The sequence below is a fragment of the Oncorhynchus mykiss genome, chromosome 22 (genome assembly GCF_057628025.1).
Source record: "Oncorhynchus mykiss isolate SJ-2025 chromosome 22, ASM5762802v1, whole genome shotgun sequence".
In the NCBI taxonomy this organism is placed as follows: domain Eukaryota; kingdom Metazoa; phylum Chordata; class Actinopteri; order Salmoniformes; family Salmonidae; genus Oncorhynchus; species Oncorhynchus mykiss.
This window is the reverse complement of record NC_143043.1, coordinates 29,835,090-29,850,352: the sequence shown is the minus strand read 5'-3', so window position 1 is coordinate 29,850,352 and position 15,263 is coordinate 29,835,090. Positions and strand designations below refer to the sequence as shown.

Sequence of the window (15,263 nt, the reverse complement as noted above, 5' to 3'; positions counted from 1 at the left end):
AATGTCTGTATTTCTGATTTCTTTGATGAAGTCTGGTTTCCTGCTCTTTAGGCCAAAAGCAGATGACCTGTTATATTCCAGGATGAGATAGTAAAAGCTTTGCATTTCACAGTGTCTAGTGTTGTTTTTGTGTGGTTTAGGCACAGTAGGTGTGAGCAGAGCATTTTGCGCATCTAATACATACCTCAGGATGGGATCGCAGGATGGGGCTTGGGCAGGTGTAATGGGGGGGTTGGGTCTGTTGCTTTGCTCACTGTCTGGTCATATGTCCTGTCCTGTCATGTTGAGGTCCTTGACGCAGGGGTGGGGGGAATGGGGTGGGCAGAAGGGGCATAGTTCTGATATGGGGGGGCCAATATAGGGTGTGGCCAGGGTTTGCCTAGGGTGGTCTCAGCTGGTTGGGGTGTGGCTGGTGATTCTGTGCTCTGGGTGTAGGTCTTCTTGGCATGGGATCTCTCGGTGCAGGTCCTTCAGGAGGGGGCCTTGCAGGTCTGGGCCTGTTGTCCGTTGCTCTGTTGATCCTGTGTGACGTGCTGGGGCTACGGTTGAGGGTGATGTCCTTCAGGGTCCTGGTAAAAGTTGGGATTGCTGCCTTGTAGATGTGGACATGGTCGGAAAGGCTGTTCAAGTCCAGGATGGAGTGGTGGGCCAGGTATACATTAGGTTTTGAGGCACAGTCTCGTGAAATACTTGCATTCACCTGCTGTATGGTGGCAGGGTGAAAGTCTTTTCGTGGTAGCAGGGTGGAGACTTGTGCATTGGGGAAAGTGGAATAAGCTTTTTCAATCACTCCCTTGAGTGCTGTGGCCACTTTACCTGCTGGGCCCTCAGGTCATTTGTGCCCGTGTGAAGAGGGCTATCAGTGGAGCTGACAGGGAGGTTGTTAGGAAGGGGTGGGGTCTGTTGAGTTGGTGGGTCCTGTGTTGTCTGTCCCATTGTGGTGTTGAGGTTGTGATCCGGGTCTGAAGTGGGCTGTTCTACTGGCTCCTCTGGGGGAGTGTCCTACACTCTGTCACACCTCAGCTTTCTCACCTCCTCCTTCAGTGTGCCTCTAAGTTCTCTCACCTCAGTCCGTAGAGCAGCCAGCTCTCCCAGACAGCTCCACCTTCTGCCCTCCGGGTCTTGTTGGGAGGGATGTTGTTGTGCTAGTCTGTTTTTTGGGTTTGTTCTGTCTGGATTGTGTGGACTAGCTCTCTGAGCTCAACCATGTCTCTCTCCAGCTCAGTGAATTTATCCTATCAATGATGGATGAGCAGTGCAGTTGTGGGGCCTTGTTGTGTTCAGTGATGGGGGTTGACTATCCTCGTCTGCGGGACAGCTTGAAGAGGTGTGATCAGACTCACTCAGGATGGGGGAGTCCTCACAGAGAGAGAGAGCTTTTCCTGCTGTGCTTTCTCTCTGATCCCGTAAAAGTCCTGCTGCAACTGTATGAGGATGCCCTGCACCATTACTGCCCCAGACTTCTACACGTTGACAAAGGTTGTTTCAATTTCCTCAATGTCTACTATTCTGAGTTTCCACCATGGGCCAATACCCTCTCTCTTGACATAGGTGTAGTGTGCTCTTATAGCACTGTGCCATGCCAGGGGATGGTCTATGTGGGAAATTAAGTTGCTTACGTTCCCCTCGTTGTAGCAGTCAGCAAATAGTGTCTCTGGATTGTCCTTGAGGACCTATTTTACTCTCTTTGTTTCTCTCTCTCACACACACAGACTCTCTCCCATTCTGTAATGTATTTGCTGTTGGTGTTTCAGCCAGTCTGCTATGGTCACCTGTTTGGTGAGCCCCTGTTCCCTCTCATGCTTTTGCCATTGTGAGAAGAGAACCCATTACTCCCTACATTACAAGACACAACTACACTACACACATACACTACTACACCCTGACCTCACAGAGGGTAGACAAATTATGTCATCTCCCACACCAAAACAGGGCCCTCTCAAGGAGACGTGAGGTCATTGGGATTCTGAGGTCCTGTCACACTGTTTTTGTGCTCGTTCATATGCCCTGAGTCAGGGATGACTAAGCGCTGCCAGCATATAAGCGGTGATGAGTTTTAGCGGAGATCGACTCGTCATGTCGGCTCAGTGATGTCAGAATGAATTATGTAGGCTGGAGCGAGACAACTGGGAAACAACTGGGACCACCAAAATCTCTGACTTCTGACTTCAAAGTGTTTGAGACAACTGGGAACTCTGAAACAAACAAGCTCCGACTGGGATTTTTTTTTTTAAAAGGTCATCCAACTCGGAATTCCATGTCGGAAACTCTGGAATCATTCTAGAGCTCCGACTTTCCGACCTGAAGATCACTGACGTTATGATTTGACCTTGTTTTTTTCCGAGCACCATCAGTACTAGTCAGAGTGTGACACTTCATATTTTAAACTGTTTTTGTCTCTCTGTCAGTGACTGAAGTTTAGGCTTGAACTGAGCTTGAACTTTAGACTTTCCACCCTGTCTCTGTTTTATGTTCTTCTATCACTTTACTTATTCACCTTCTTTTTTCTCTCTCTCTCTTACTCTTTTCCCCCCCTTTTCTCTCTCTCTCTTACTCTTTCCCCCACCCCCCTTTTCTCTCTCTCCAGTATCTGGAATGCTACAGGTGTGTTCTGATGACCTTAGTTCTGCCCTCACCTCAGATGTGCAATACTTCAAAGGTAATCACTCACCCTCTGTTCTCGTCTTTTCCCCAAACATTTACTGACTTCACAATACAAACATACTTCCCATCTGTAAGATGAAAATAGGATTTCTATGGTAACCGTTTGGATGTCAGACCCAGGTCACCATGGCATTTACCCTCTTGCTTCCTTCAGGTGATGTCATCACACGGCGTCACACGGTGGAGATGTCACAGCACTACAGAGACCAGCTGGCTAAAGCCCTGTACGGACGCCTCTTCAGCTACCTGGTCAACAACAGCAACTACTACCTACAGGGACAGGACGACAACATGGGGTAGGGCAAAGTGTGTGTGTGTGCGCGCGTCTCTGTGCATGTGTATCACAGGCATGTACATTTTTAATTGTAAACACTACAAGGAATTAATTGGCAGCCAGCACAGATACCCATTAAAAACCTTCTGTCATATGTCCATCATCACAGACTCAACAATAGCACATGCAAGCCTGTCAGAAACACAACACTGATACTATCACTCATAACATATCGTTTACACTGGAGAGTTGGAATAGTTTGCATTTTATGTACTAACACACGCAAAGTTGACTTAGAGACCACACACACAGAGACACAGCGTAGAGGTGGAGGCCAGTGAATCCTTGGTCTTGGTGTGTTGATATTTTTCAGCCTTATCGTCATGTTAGATAAGCACTATTATCTTCTGGAATGTGTTTTTTTTGCATTGACCCTCTCACTCTCTCTCTCACACACGCATGCATGCACACACACACACACACACACACACACACACACACACACACACACACACACACACACACACACACACACACCAAAATATGCAATAATTAATCATTAATGCAGTGCCTTCGGAAAGTATTCAGACAACTTTACGAAATAAATCTATTTCCTCATCAATCTACACACAATACCGCATAATGACAAAGCAAAAACAGTTATTTTGTTATTTTGCCAAATTTATTTAAACTCAAAAACAGAAATACCTTATTTACATAAGTGTTCAGAACCTTTGCTACAGTATGAGACTCAAAATTGAGCTCAGGTGCATCTTGTTTCCATTGATCATCCTTGAGATGTTTCTACAACTTGATTGGAGTCCACCTGTGGTAAATTCAATTGATTGGACATGACTTGGAAAGCCACACAACTGTCTATATAAGGTCCCACAGTTGACAGTGAATGTCAGAGAAAAAACCATGTCGAAGGAATTGTCCGTAGAGCCCCGAGACAGGATTGTGTAGGAGGCACAGATCTGGAGAAGGGTGCCAGTTGCCGCCATCATTCTTAAATGGAAGAAGTTAGGAGCCACCAAGACTCTTCCTATAGCTGGCAGCCCAGCCATACTGAGCAATCAGGGGAGGGCCTTGGTCAGGGAGGTGAACAATAACCCGATGGTCACTCTGACAGAACTCCAGAGTTTCTCTGTGGGGATGGGAGAACCTTCCAGATGGAAAACCATCTCTGCAGCACTCCACCAATTAAGCCTTTATGGTAGAGTGGCGAGACGGAAGCCACTCTTCAGTAAAAGGCACATGACAGCCCACTTGGAATTTGGTCTGATGAAACCAAGATTGAACGCTTTGGCCTGAATGTAAAGCTTCACGTCTGGAGGAAACCTGGCACCATCCCTACGGTGAAGCATGGTGGTGGAAGCATCATGCTGTGGGGATTGTTTTTTAGCGGGGGACTAGTCAGGATCGAGGGAAAGATGAACAGAGCAAAGTACAAAGAGATATTTGATGAAAACCTGCTCCAGAGAGCTCAGGACCTCAGACTTGGGGCGAAGGTTCTCCTATCAACAGGACAACGACCCACAGCCAAGACAACGCAGGAATGGCTTCGGGACAAGTCTCTGAATGTCCTTCAATGGCCCAGCCAGAGCCCAGACTTGAACCCGATGAAACATCTCTGGAGAAACCTGATAATAGATGTGCAAGAATGAGAGAAACTACTCAAATACAGGTGTGCCAAGCTTGTAGCGTCATACCTAAGAAGACTCGAGGCTGTAATCGCTGCCAAAGGTGCTTCAACAAAGTACTGAGTAAATGGTCTGAATACTTATGTAAATTCGACATCAGTATTTAGTTTTATAAATGTATTTTCAAAAAAATAAAAATAAACGTTTTTTGCTTAGTCATTATGGGATATCGTGTGTAGATTGATGAGGGAAAAAAACAATTTCATCCATTTTAGAATAAGGCTGTATCATGACAAAATGTGGAAGACTTCAAGGGGTCTGAATAGTTTCCGAATGCACTGTATATACTTCAGCGAACACACACACTTTTCCATTCATTCTAGCCACACCACTCAAAATCAAACATAGACACGAACAGGGACACACACCAACATGACCTCTGAGGAGCTGTCACACTGTTTGTGAATTCCTTCTCTGATCGTTCCCCTCCTCCACACCTCTCCCAAAGAGACCCTGCTCTTGAGATTGGAATCCTGGACATCTTTGGATTTGAGGAATTCCAGAGGAATGGATTTGAGCAGGTATGTTCATTTCACAACACTCACATTATGGATCTCCCCACCCCATATTATATGTGTGTTTCCACTCCTTCCAGTTGTATTGAGTCTTGTTCTATGGCTCTAGTATGTCTGAGGTATTCTCAAGTCATAGACATAGTTCGAACATCAAGGCCAGACTGAGCTACGGTCTTCTTTTCTGGCAGTGGAGAAGGTTTTAGAGGTATCAACCTGCTAACTATATAACAGGTCTAGGTTAACCCTTTGAGACCAGGACCACGGGGCAGTGTTTATTTTATGGTACTCTGTAGCTCAGTTAGTAGAGCATGGTTCTTGCAAAAGCCAGGATAGTAGGTTTGATGACTGAAAGTTGCTTTGGATAAAAAAGCAGACACAATACCTTTGACTCTGTGTCTTTCTTTCAGCCATCTCGCTCTCCCTCTGTTCTTTCATTCATAAATATTGTGGTCTCTAGATCTTATGGACTTCTCCCCTGTACGAACAAGGATCAGAGAGTTTAGCTGGAAGTCTCTATATCTGTGTGTGTGTGTGTGTGTGTGTGTGTGTGTGTGTGTGTGTGTGTGTGTGTGTGTGTGTGTGTGTGTGTGTGTGTGTGTGTTGGAAGTGGTAAGATGTCAATTGTTTTTCTCTCAGGATGTTCTTTAATCCGAGCGGAACATTGGAGGTGTTCAAGGAAATAAGTGCTTACCCATGCTGCCCTCGGCTTTCCCACACTCCCCTTGGGACCACCCCTGATCAAACCATGTGTGTGTGTGTGTGTGTTGGAAGTGGTAAGATGTCAATTGCTTTCCTCTCAGGATGTTCTTTAATCCGAGCGGAAGAGGGGGATTCACAGATCTAAACTGACAAGGGAATCTTAGAAAGAGAGAGAGAGAGGGAGAGAGGTATAGGAGAGATAGATGGGTAAGAGTGGATGAAAGAAAGAGACTGGTAGACATTTATTGGGGATTAAACATCCCTCGTCCTCCATCCTCCCCCTCCGCCCCCATTCGACCCCTTCAGCCCCATTCCTTCCTCATCCCTCCTTCCCCCAGTGTGTTTCCTGTGTTCCAGTGTTCAGGTCCATGTTTGAGGAGACCCTGTCTGCTATTGAAGACAACTAATCACTGGATTACACATTACACTCTGGAGAGATAGGGGAGGGGCAGGTGTCAACAAAACAAGCATGATAATTTAGTGTGCGCATGGCACACACACACACACACGATGCACACACAGATCAGGGTAATTAATGCGGCCTGGGCTTGTTAGAGTTTGTTCGTCAGAGCTGTATTGTACCTGCTCAGCATTTCCTTAATGAGCTCATGCTTTACAGACATCAACACCTGCTGAGACTGACTGACTGACTGAGGCTGTCATAGACGTATAATTAGTCTAAAATACAATTCAAGTTCAAAGACTAAATCAAATGTAAATTAAATATCCCACAATTGAATTATTTCTGATGTTTCTTACATGTCATTGTGATATCCAATACATGTTAAAGGGGAATGGAAGTATTTTACAATCTAAACAAACCATAAATACATGTTCTGGGTGTTTGTCATATAAAAATAACATCTTTGCATAACTTTGAATATTTTGATTTTGGATCCAATGCTTATTTGGGACTGGGCGCCACCATTAAAATTGGCATGGTAACAACACGAGCTGCAACTTCATGGACTGGACAGAAATATTTGACACTTTGATTTGTGATTGCTTAATAAAGTAAGGGGAGTGACAGCTCTCCCATCCCAATATTAAGCAAATTAACTATGAAAATCAAGAGATATTTGCATTGAACCCTTAATGCCCATTGTGCAATATACAAGTAGCTGCCAAAATAATGAAAACACGTGAATAAATGTGGGATACAAAGTATATTGAAAGCAGGTGCTTCAACACAGGTGTGGTTCCTGAGTTAATTCAGCAATTAACATCCCATCATGCTTAGAGTCATGTATAAAAATGCTGGGCAGGCCATTATTTTGGCTACTATGGCTATGCCCCCGTAGGTGCATTATGCCCCCATCCACAGGGCAGGAGTGGTCCCTGAATGGTTTGATGAGCATGAAAACAATGTAAACCATATGCCATGGCCATCTCAGCCACCAGATCTCAACTCAATTGAACACTTCTGGGAGATTTGGGAGCATTGCCTGAGATAGTGTTTTCCACCACCATCAACAAAACACCAAATGATGTAATTTCTCATGGAAGAATGGTGTCACATCCCTCCAATAGATTTCCAGACACTTATAGAATCTATGCTGAGGTGCATTGAAGTTGTTCTGGCTCAACACCCTATTAGGACACTTTATGTTGGTGTTTCCTTTATTTTGGCTGTTACCTGTAGCTAAGCCCTGTTATTAAACTTCTAAGTAAACAATGGCACATTTTATTATAGCAGTACAGTAGCTACAGTAAGCTATAGACACCAGCTCTTGGCTCTGGATTGGGGTTTCCATATCATGGAGAGGAGGCAGAGCTTTAAAGTGGCAATCAGCGGTACAATAACAAAGCATTCTTCCCACCCCTATTTCAGTAAAACCTGAGGGATGGGGCTAGAGAAATGTAACCACCCTCAGATTCATAGACAGAGCTATGGATGCAACGAATGCATGATATCAAAATGATATTTTTAACCATGTTCTGAGGCTACATAGTCTTTGGTTACATTTACTTTGTTTACAAACATTGGAGTAAAACAAGCTTATCATTTGGGTTCTGATTGGGTAAGGAAGTTAAACGAAGCTCAAGAGGCATTTCTAAGTTATATTCTTCAAGAATAAATGGGAGCATATACAGTGCCTTGCGAAAGTATTCGGCCCCCTTGAACTTTGCGACCTTTTGCCACATTTCAGGCTTCAAACATAAAGATATAAAACTGTATTTTTTTGTGAAGAATCAACAACAAGTGGGACACAATCATGAAGTGGAACGACATTTATTGGATATTTCAAACTTTTTTAACAAATCAAAAACTGAAAAATTAGGCGTGCAAAATTATTCAGCCCCCTTAAGTTAATACTTTGTAGCGCCACCTTTTGCTGTGATTACAGCTGTAAGTCGCTTGGGGTATGTCTCTATCAGTTTTGCACATCGACAGACTGAAATTCTTTCCCATTCCTCCTTGCAAAACAGCTCGAGCTCAGTGAGGTTGGATGGAGAGCATTTGTGAACAGCAGTTTTCAGTTCTTTCCACAGATTCTCGATTGGATTCAGGTCTGGACTTTGACTTGGCCATTCTAACACCTGGATATGTTTATTTTTGAACCATTCCATTGTAGATTTTGCTTTATGTTTTGGATCATTGTCTTGTTGGAAGACAAATCTCCGTCCCAGTCACAGGTCTTTTGCAGAATCCATCAGGTTTTCTTCCAGAATGGTCCTGTATTTGGCTCCATCCAACTTCCCATCAATTTTAACCATCTTCCCTGTCCCTGCTGAAGAAAAGCAGGCCCAAACCATGATGCTGCCACCACCATGTTTGACAGTGGGGATGGTGTGTTCAGCTGTGTTGCTTTTACGCCAAACGTTTTGCATTGTTGCCAAAAAGTTCAATTTTGGTTTCATCTGACCAGAGCACCTTCTTCCACATGTTTGGTGTGTCTCCCAGGTGGCTTGTGGCAAACTTTAAACAACACTTTTTATGGATATCTTAAAGAAATGGCTTTCTTCTTGCCACTCTTCCATAAAGGCCAGATTTGTGCAATATACGACTGATTGTTGTCCTATGGACAGAGTCTCCCACCTCAGCTGTAGATCTCTGCAGTTCATCCAGAGTGATCATGGGCCTCTTGGCTGCATCTCTGATCAGTCTTCTCCTTGGATGAGCTGAAAGTTTAGAGGGACGGCCAGGTCTTGGTAGATTTGCAGTGGTCTGATACTCCTTCCATTTCAATATTATCGCTTGCACAGTGCTCCTTGGGATGTTTAAAGCTTGGGAAATCTTTTTGTATCCAAATCCGGCTTTAAACTTCTTCACAACAGTATCTCGGACCTGCCTGGTGTGTTCCTTGTTCTTCATGATGCTCTCTGCGCTTTTAACGGACCTCTAAGACTATCACAGTGCAGGTGCATTTATACGGAGACTTGATTACACACAGGTGGATTGTATTTATCATCATTAGTCATTTAGGTCAACAGTGGATCATTCAGAGATCCTCACTGAACTTTGGAGAGAGTTTGCTGCACTGAAAGTAAAGGGGCTGAATAATTTTGCACGCCCAATTGTTCAGTTTTTGATTTGTTAAAAAAGTTAGAAATATCCAATAAATGTCGTTCCATTTCATGATTGTGTCCCACTTGTTGTTGATTCTTCACAAAAAAATACAGTTTTATATCTTTATGTTTGAAGCCTGAAATGTGGCAAAAGGTCGCAAAGTTCAAGGGGGCCGAATACTTTCGCAAGGCACTGTACATTATTTATAAGTCCGAAAATGGAAATAAAACTGCTCCTTTAATCTTATTATTATTATTTCACAACTCTTAAAGTTCACTGTTTTATTACATTTTTAACCAAAGTATTCGTGAGGGTTTGAGATAGGCATGTGAGCAGTGCAGGTGCTGATGAGCCATTTGCGGTGATTGCATATGCCTATACATCGTTGCGTAGTTGCCTAGGCCTATGGTGAAACCATTGTTTAGGACATTAGGCTTTCATGTTACTTTAGCCCTCATCAGACGGCATGAGTTTTACTGAGGGAGGTCGGGTAATGTAATTATGTGTACAAGCACAAAGCACCACATCTGTAAGTTTAGTCCCGTGTGAATTTGCCACACACCATTTACTTGCATGTTAACTTGTGTGTGTGTGTGTTCCCAGCTGTGTGTGAACATGACCAACGAGCGTGTGAGGCTGTATGTCTCCGAGGTGCTGTTCCAGCAGGAGCAGGCCGAGTGTCTACAGGAGGCCGTCGCCATGGAGACGCTCCGGTCACCTGGCAACCAGCCTGCCATTCTAGACTTTTTCTTCCAGGTAATGTTTTGTTGTCTGCGGTCTCCACCGCTGCCTCTGCTACACCACTGCCTCTTTAAGAACTGTGATAACCCCTATAAAAAGAACACATATCTCATTCTAGAAAAGGCTTTGGTTTTGAGTGTGGTTATATAGATTTTGAGGTACAAAGATCAGATTACCCTGCGTCAGGGCACAGTGTACCGTGGTTCTATGCATTCTATATCTGTCTGTGACCCCTGTCCTCCATCTTCCCAGAAGCCTCAAGGTCTGCTGTCTGTGATGGATGAGGAGAGTCAGTCGCTGAGGCCTACAGAACAGACGCTCTACAAGAGACTACAGACACACCTCGACAACACACCCACACACGGCATCTCCCTGACAACCAAGGACGGCAATGGAAACCCCCCACCCATAGACCAGGGTCCTGCCTTCACTGTGAAACACTACGCAGGCCAAGTGAGTAGGTGTTCGCTCACAGACACACACGCGCGCACACGCACACAGCAACACACTCACATACAATGTAGACCAGGTGAGTGAATCTGACATTTTAAAGGTGTACCTTTAACATGTTGTTGTATATCTGTTCTCTGATTGATAGATGGCCTATGACCTCACAGGATCCCTGGTGAAGAACAAGGACTCCCTCCCCCAAAACCTGCTACTGGTTCTGAAGTGTAAGTATCACTAAATATACACACACACACCATTTAATTTCGATCAATTTCTGACTGCACGCCTTTTGATATTAAGAAACCTTGACCATTTTGCGTACCCCGCCCTACCATGAGACAGTCATGTCGTCATCTCTGAAAAATAGAAATAGTTGAGTTTAATATCATTTGAAAGCTTACAAACAGGGTTGTCAAAATGTTTCATTATTTCTTGGAAAAAAAACTTTTTAAAATTAAAATTGTAATTTCTTTACCTTTACCATATATTAACTAAACATGCATAAACTGTAGCTTAGACCCTATTTCACATCATCTGAGGTGTTTGTGTTGTGACGTGAGTGGAAATATCCATTGTTTTAAATGAAACTGTCAATCTTTCATAGGAAACCTATTGAAATCATAGAGATATAAATAATAGAATAGGCATTCCAATTCAAGATGTCATTCGATGGTGATTGGACTGGTGGCCATCTTCCTGATAGTAATTGAAATGTATAAATTCAATTGAATTTCAATGGTGTACCAGCTAAATTGTAGTGGTCTGAAGGGATAGGTTCATTACAAAATGATCTTTCTATGATTGAAATGACATTCACCCTGATTTCAAAAGAATGCTGTGTCTCAACCGATGACAGGCAAAACACAAACACCTCAGACAATGTAAAGTAGGGTCTAAGCTACAACATATGAGAAAACATTGAGTTGACACGTTTTTAGGTAAAACATTGAATACTTTTTTTCAATAAATAATCAAATAGTTTGACACTTCTGTTTGTAAGGATAATATCATATCAAACTCAACCATTGTATCTCTTCCAGTGATGAAGACATGGATGTCTCATGGTAGGATGGGGGATGCTAAATGGATCCACTTTGAGCACCTCTATCTCCTGAAGGTTTTGTCATTCAGGTCCAAAAAGGCACTTTCTGAACACTTCTTCCATGGGCAAACATGTCTGGAAGAGTGCTGTCAGAAAGGGATTGAATTCATACAGAACAACCCAAACACAGCAGTAGTGGGTATATAGTCTATTGAGCATGGCCAGACGTGTGCTGGTGTAGTTGTGAGCCAAGCATAGCAGGACACAGGCAGACTTTGTGTCAGAGCCAGGAGCAGCTAGCTTAGCGTCTCTAGGGCTAATTGCTGTGGTTTGCTGTAATTTACATGATGTGCCTAATCAGGCTACCCTTTCAGAGTTGGCTTTTTGTACCTCTCTTTGACCTTCTCTCTTGCTTTTGTTCCTTTGTGCACATACGCACAATGTACACACATAAAGATACACATGCACACACACCTTCCTGTTTCACTCCTTTTGGACAGAAACATACATACCCACAAACACTTCCAGCTCAGATAATATTAACTTCAGGCGGCCAGTTGCACCTTAATTGGGGAGGACGGGCTCATAGTAACGGCTGGAACGGAATACATGGAGCGGTACCGAATACATCAAAGGCATAGTTTCTATGTGTTTGATACCATTCCATTTACTCCATTGCAGCCATTATTATTAGCTGTCCTCCCTTCAGCATCCTCCTGTGGATACATCTCAGCCCCTCCTTCCCATCCATTTCCTATATACCAAAGGGTAAAGGTAAGTTTAGACTGAAGGGTGTGTGAGGGTGGGGGCTGAGGGTGGGCTGAGCTGTATGTATGGAGAGTGCTTTGTGGGCCTCAGGAGTCAGGTGGTGGGGTTGGAGGGGGATTATGATTACATAAATGAAGAGACAATTACCTCTGGAGCCCACAGACATTACTCCCTACAACCAGTCTAGGACTCTTGTTTATTTTTCCTTTCAAGATCTCTGTTTTCTCTGTTTTCTCTGTTTTCTCTGTTTTCTCTCTCTCTCTCTCTCTCTCTCTCTCTCTCTCTCTATCTCTATCTATCTATCTCTCACCACCACACACCACACACACTCCCCTCCCACACACACATGCCTCTCTCAAAGATCTCATTGTTTTCCAGGGCTGCTTCACGTGTTCTTTGGCAGCATGCTCAGCCTACTCTCTTATGGACCTGATTGTTTACATGGCTATTATTGCTACATTGCCTCCCCCTCACTTCTCCTCTTTCCTTCCTTCCTTCCAACCATCCTTCTACTCTTAATCCCCTCATGTCTACTGTCTGCTCCTCTCTCTCTCTCTCTCTCTCTCTCACTCTCTCTCTCTCTTTCTCTCTCTCTCTCTCCTTCCTCCTCTCCTGCTCCTGCTGATCCTCTCCTCCAATCAATGCTCTCCAATTGTCTTCCTCCCTCCTTCCTCTCCACTCCCTTCCCTCCCTCTCTCTCTCTCTCTCTGTGATTCCCCTGTACAGCCAGTGAGAGTGTGTTGGTGCAGCAGTTGTTCCAGTCCAAGCTGACCCAGACTGGGTCTCTGGTACCGGGCCAAGCCAGGGTGGCTCTGAGAGGGCCCAAAGCAGCACTTCTCCTAAACAGGATGTCATCCCCCTCCACCCTGACCCCCGCAGGCCGCGAGCCTCGGAGGTACCTGGACCTCACCAAGGTACTGGACAATGGCTGGTAAACCATATACTGTGTAGCATACCGTACCTCATACACTCACCAAGGTATGGAGAACTAAGTGGCATAACCATCACCTTAGCATGTCATATGGTACATTAGCCTCGTTGCTCCGGGAGACCTGTACACATTGGGCTCCTGTCACTGAAAATAGCATCCCGTATCCCCAAAAACATATTCACCAGCCCTCCCGTATATCTATTTCCAATAAACATTTCCCAAACCCCCGAAAGGTATATCTATAATCAGGAAATGCCTTACCAGTTGGTATGGGTAATTAAATGTGTGAAAATAAATGTTTTCCAGAGTTTCTCCCTAAAGATGCTCGGGCATCTGAGATCACACGGTAATCTCACATGGGATCTACTACGGAGTAGTGTGTTTGTGGGTATGTATGTTTCTGTCCAAAAGGAGAGAAACAGGTATGTATGTGTATATCTCATTTAATAACCTGTATCGACTGGTAAGGCATTCCAGATAATAGATTCTCCTTCGGTGATGGAAACAGGTACACCAGAGGCCTGGTAAATATGTTTTCAGGGATACGGGATGTAGTCTTCAGCGTCAGGAGCAAAGAGTCTAACGTAACATATGACACGTACTGTATAGCATACCATATACAGACATACACTATTCGTGACTCATTAAGGTACATTAAACAAGAGGGTGATACCCCTAACTCATGAGTCATATCTAAACCACAACCTATCCAAATAGTCAGTATGGTATTTAGACCCCAATAAAGTACCACAATCAGTGTGGTAATACATATAAATAGATGCTGTGTTCACCGTCATGATCACCCCCCCCCCCCCCCACACACACACACACACACACACACACACATGTTAATTGGTGGTTAAGGGAGGTGGGAATCACCAATGGTGAAAGCAGGCTGTGTCCATGTCTGTGACGCACTTAGTCGGAAGCTGGGTGTTCCGATTGGAGAAGCAGCAGCCAGGAGCAGAGGACTGATGGAAAAGCAAAGAGTGTGTGTTTGGAAAAAACATTTTTCCCAAATTAGGCCACTTCCCACCATACTGTTAAATATAGACCTCTGGGAATAGCTTTGTTTGTCCTGTACTGCCAGCTGATAAGAGGAAATGTACACACACACACACACACACACACACACACACACACACACACACACACACACACACACACACACACACACACACACACACACACACACACACACACACACACACACACACACACACACACACACATATACACACACACATATACACACACACACACACACAAGTACTGTATGTGGTAAGATAGTGTCATCATAAATGTTTCTCATGACATTTTAAGGGTTCACAAACCACACACCCTTCTGCTATAAAACATTGTGTTCTCACAATTATGCTAGATTTCATAACTTCAGCTAGAACATCGTTTCCCAAACTTGGAGTAAAAATGTGCTTAACAATTCACATAATAGGTTGCATGGACACACCCTGTGTGCAATAATAGTGTTTAACATGATTTTTGAATGACTACCTCATCTCTGTACAATACAATTAATTATCTGTAAGGACCCTCAGTTGAGCAGTGAATTTCAAAAAACAGATTCAACCACAAAGACTGGGAGATGAATACAACTTTCAGCAGGACAATAATCTAAAACGGCCAAATCTACGCTGGAGTATCTACGCTGGAGTTGCTTACCACGAAGATAGTGAATCAAATCCAAATTAAATCAAATTTTATTGGTCACATACGCAAGGTTAGCAGATGTTATTGTGAGTGTAGTGAAATGCTTATGCTTCTAGATCCGACAGTGCAGCAGTATCTAACAGCTAATATCTAACAATTCCACAACAAAACCTAATATCTAACAAATTCCACAACAAAATGTAATACACACAATCTAGTAAAGGAATGGGATGAGAATATATAAGCAAACATATCCGGATCAGCAGTGACAGAGCGGCTAAGATGCAATAGATAGTG

The 15,263-nt window shown here is 43.8% G+C and overlaps 1 protein-coding gene across 8 annotated transcripts in view; it reads left to right on the top strand.

Annotated features, from left to right (window-relative positions):
* Positions 1-15,263, top strand: part of LOC110502073 (unconventional myosin-XVI) — a 236,116-nt gene that overhangs the window by 156,384 nt on the left and 64,469 nt on the right. For 7 of the 8 annotated variants that reach the window (XM_036958970.2, XM_036958966.2, XM_036958972.2 and 4 more), the window contains 7 exons: positions 2,588-2,659; positions 2,819-2,960; positions 5,090-5,162; positions 9,970-10,122; positions 10,360-10,560; positions 10,706-10,781; positions 13,094-13,281. In XM_036958970.2, coding sequence (XP_036814865.1) covers positions 2,588-2,659; positions 2,819-2,960; positions 5,090-5,162; positions 9,970-10,122; positions 10,360-10,560; positions 10,706-10,781; positions 13,094-13,281 — 905 coding nt within the window. Of the gene's footprint in view, positions 1-2,587; positions 2,660-2,818; positions 2,961-5,089; positions 5,163-9,969; positions 10,123-10,359; positions 10,561-10,705; positions 10,782-12,728; positions 13,020-13,093; positions 13,282-15,263 lie in introns of those variants that run through there. The other variant, XM_090215804.1, reaches the window with a different exon arrangement.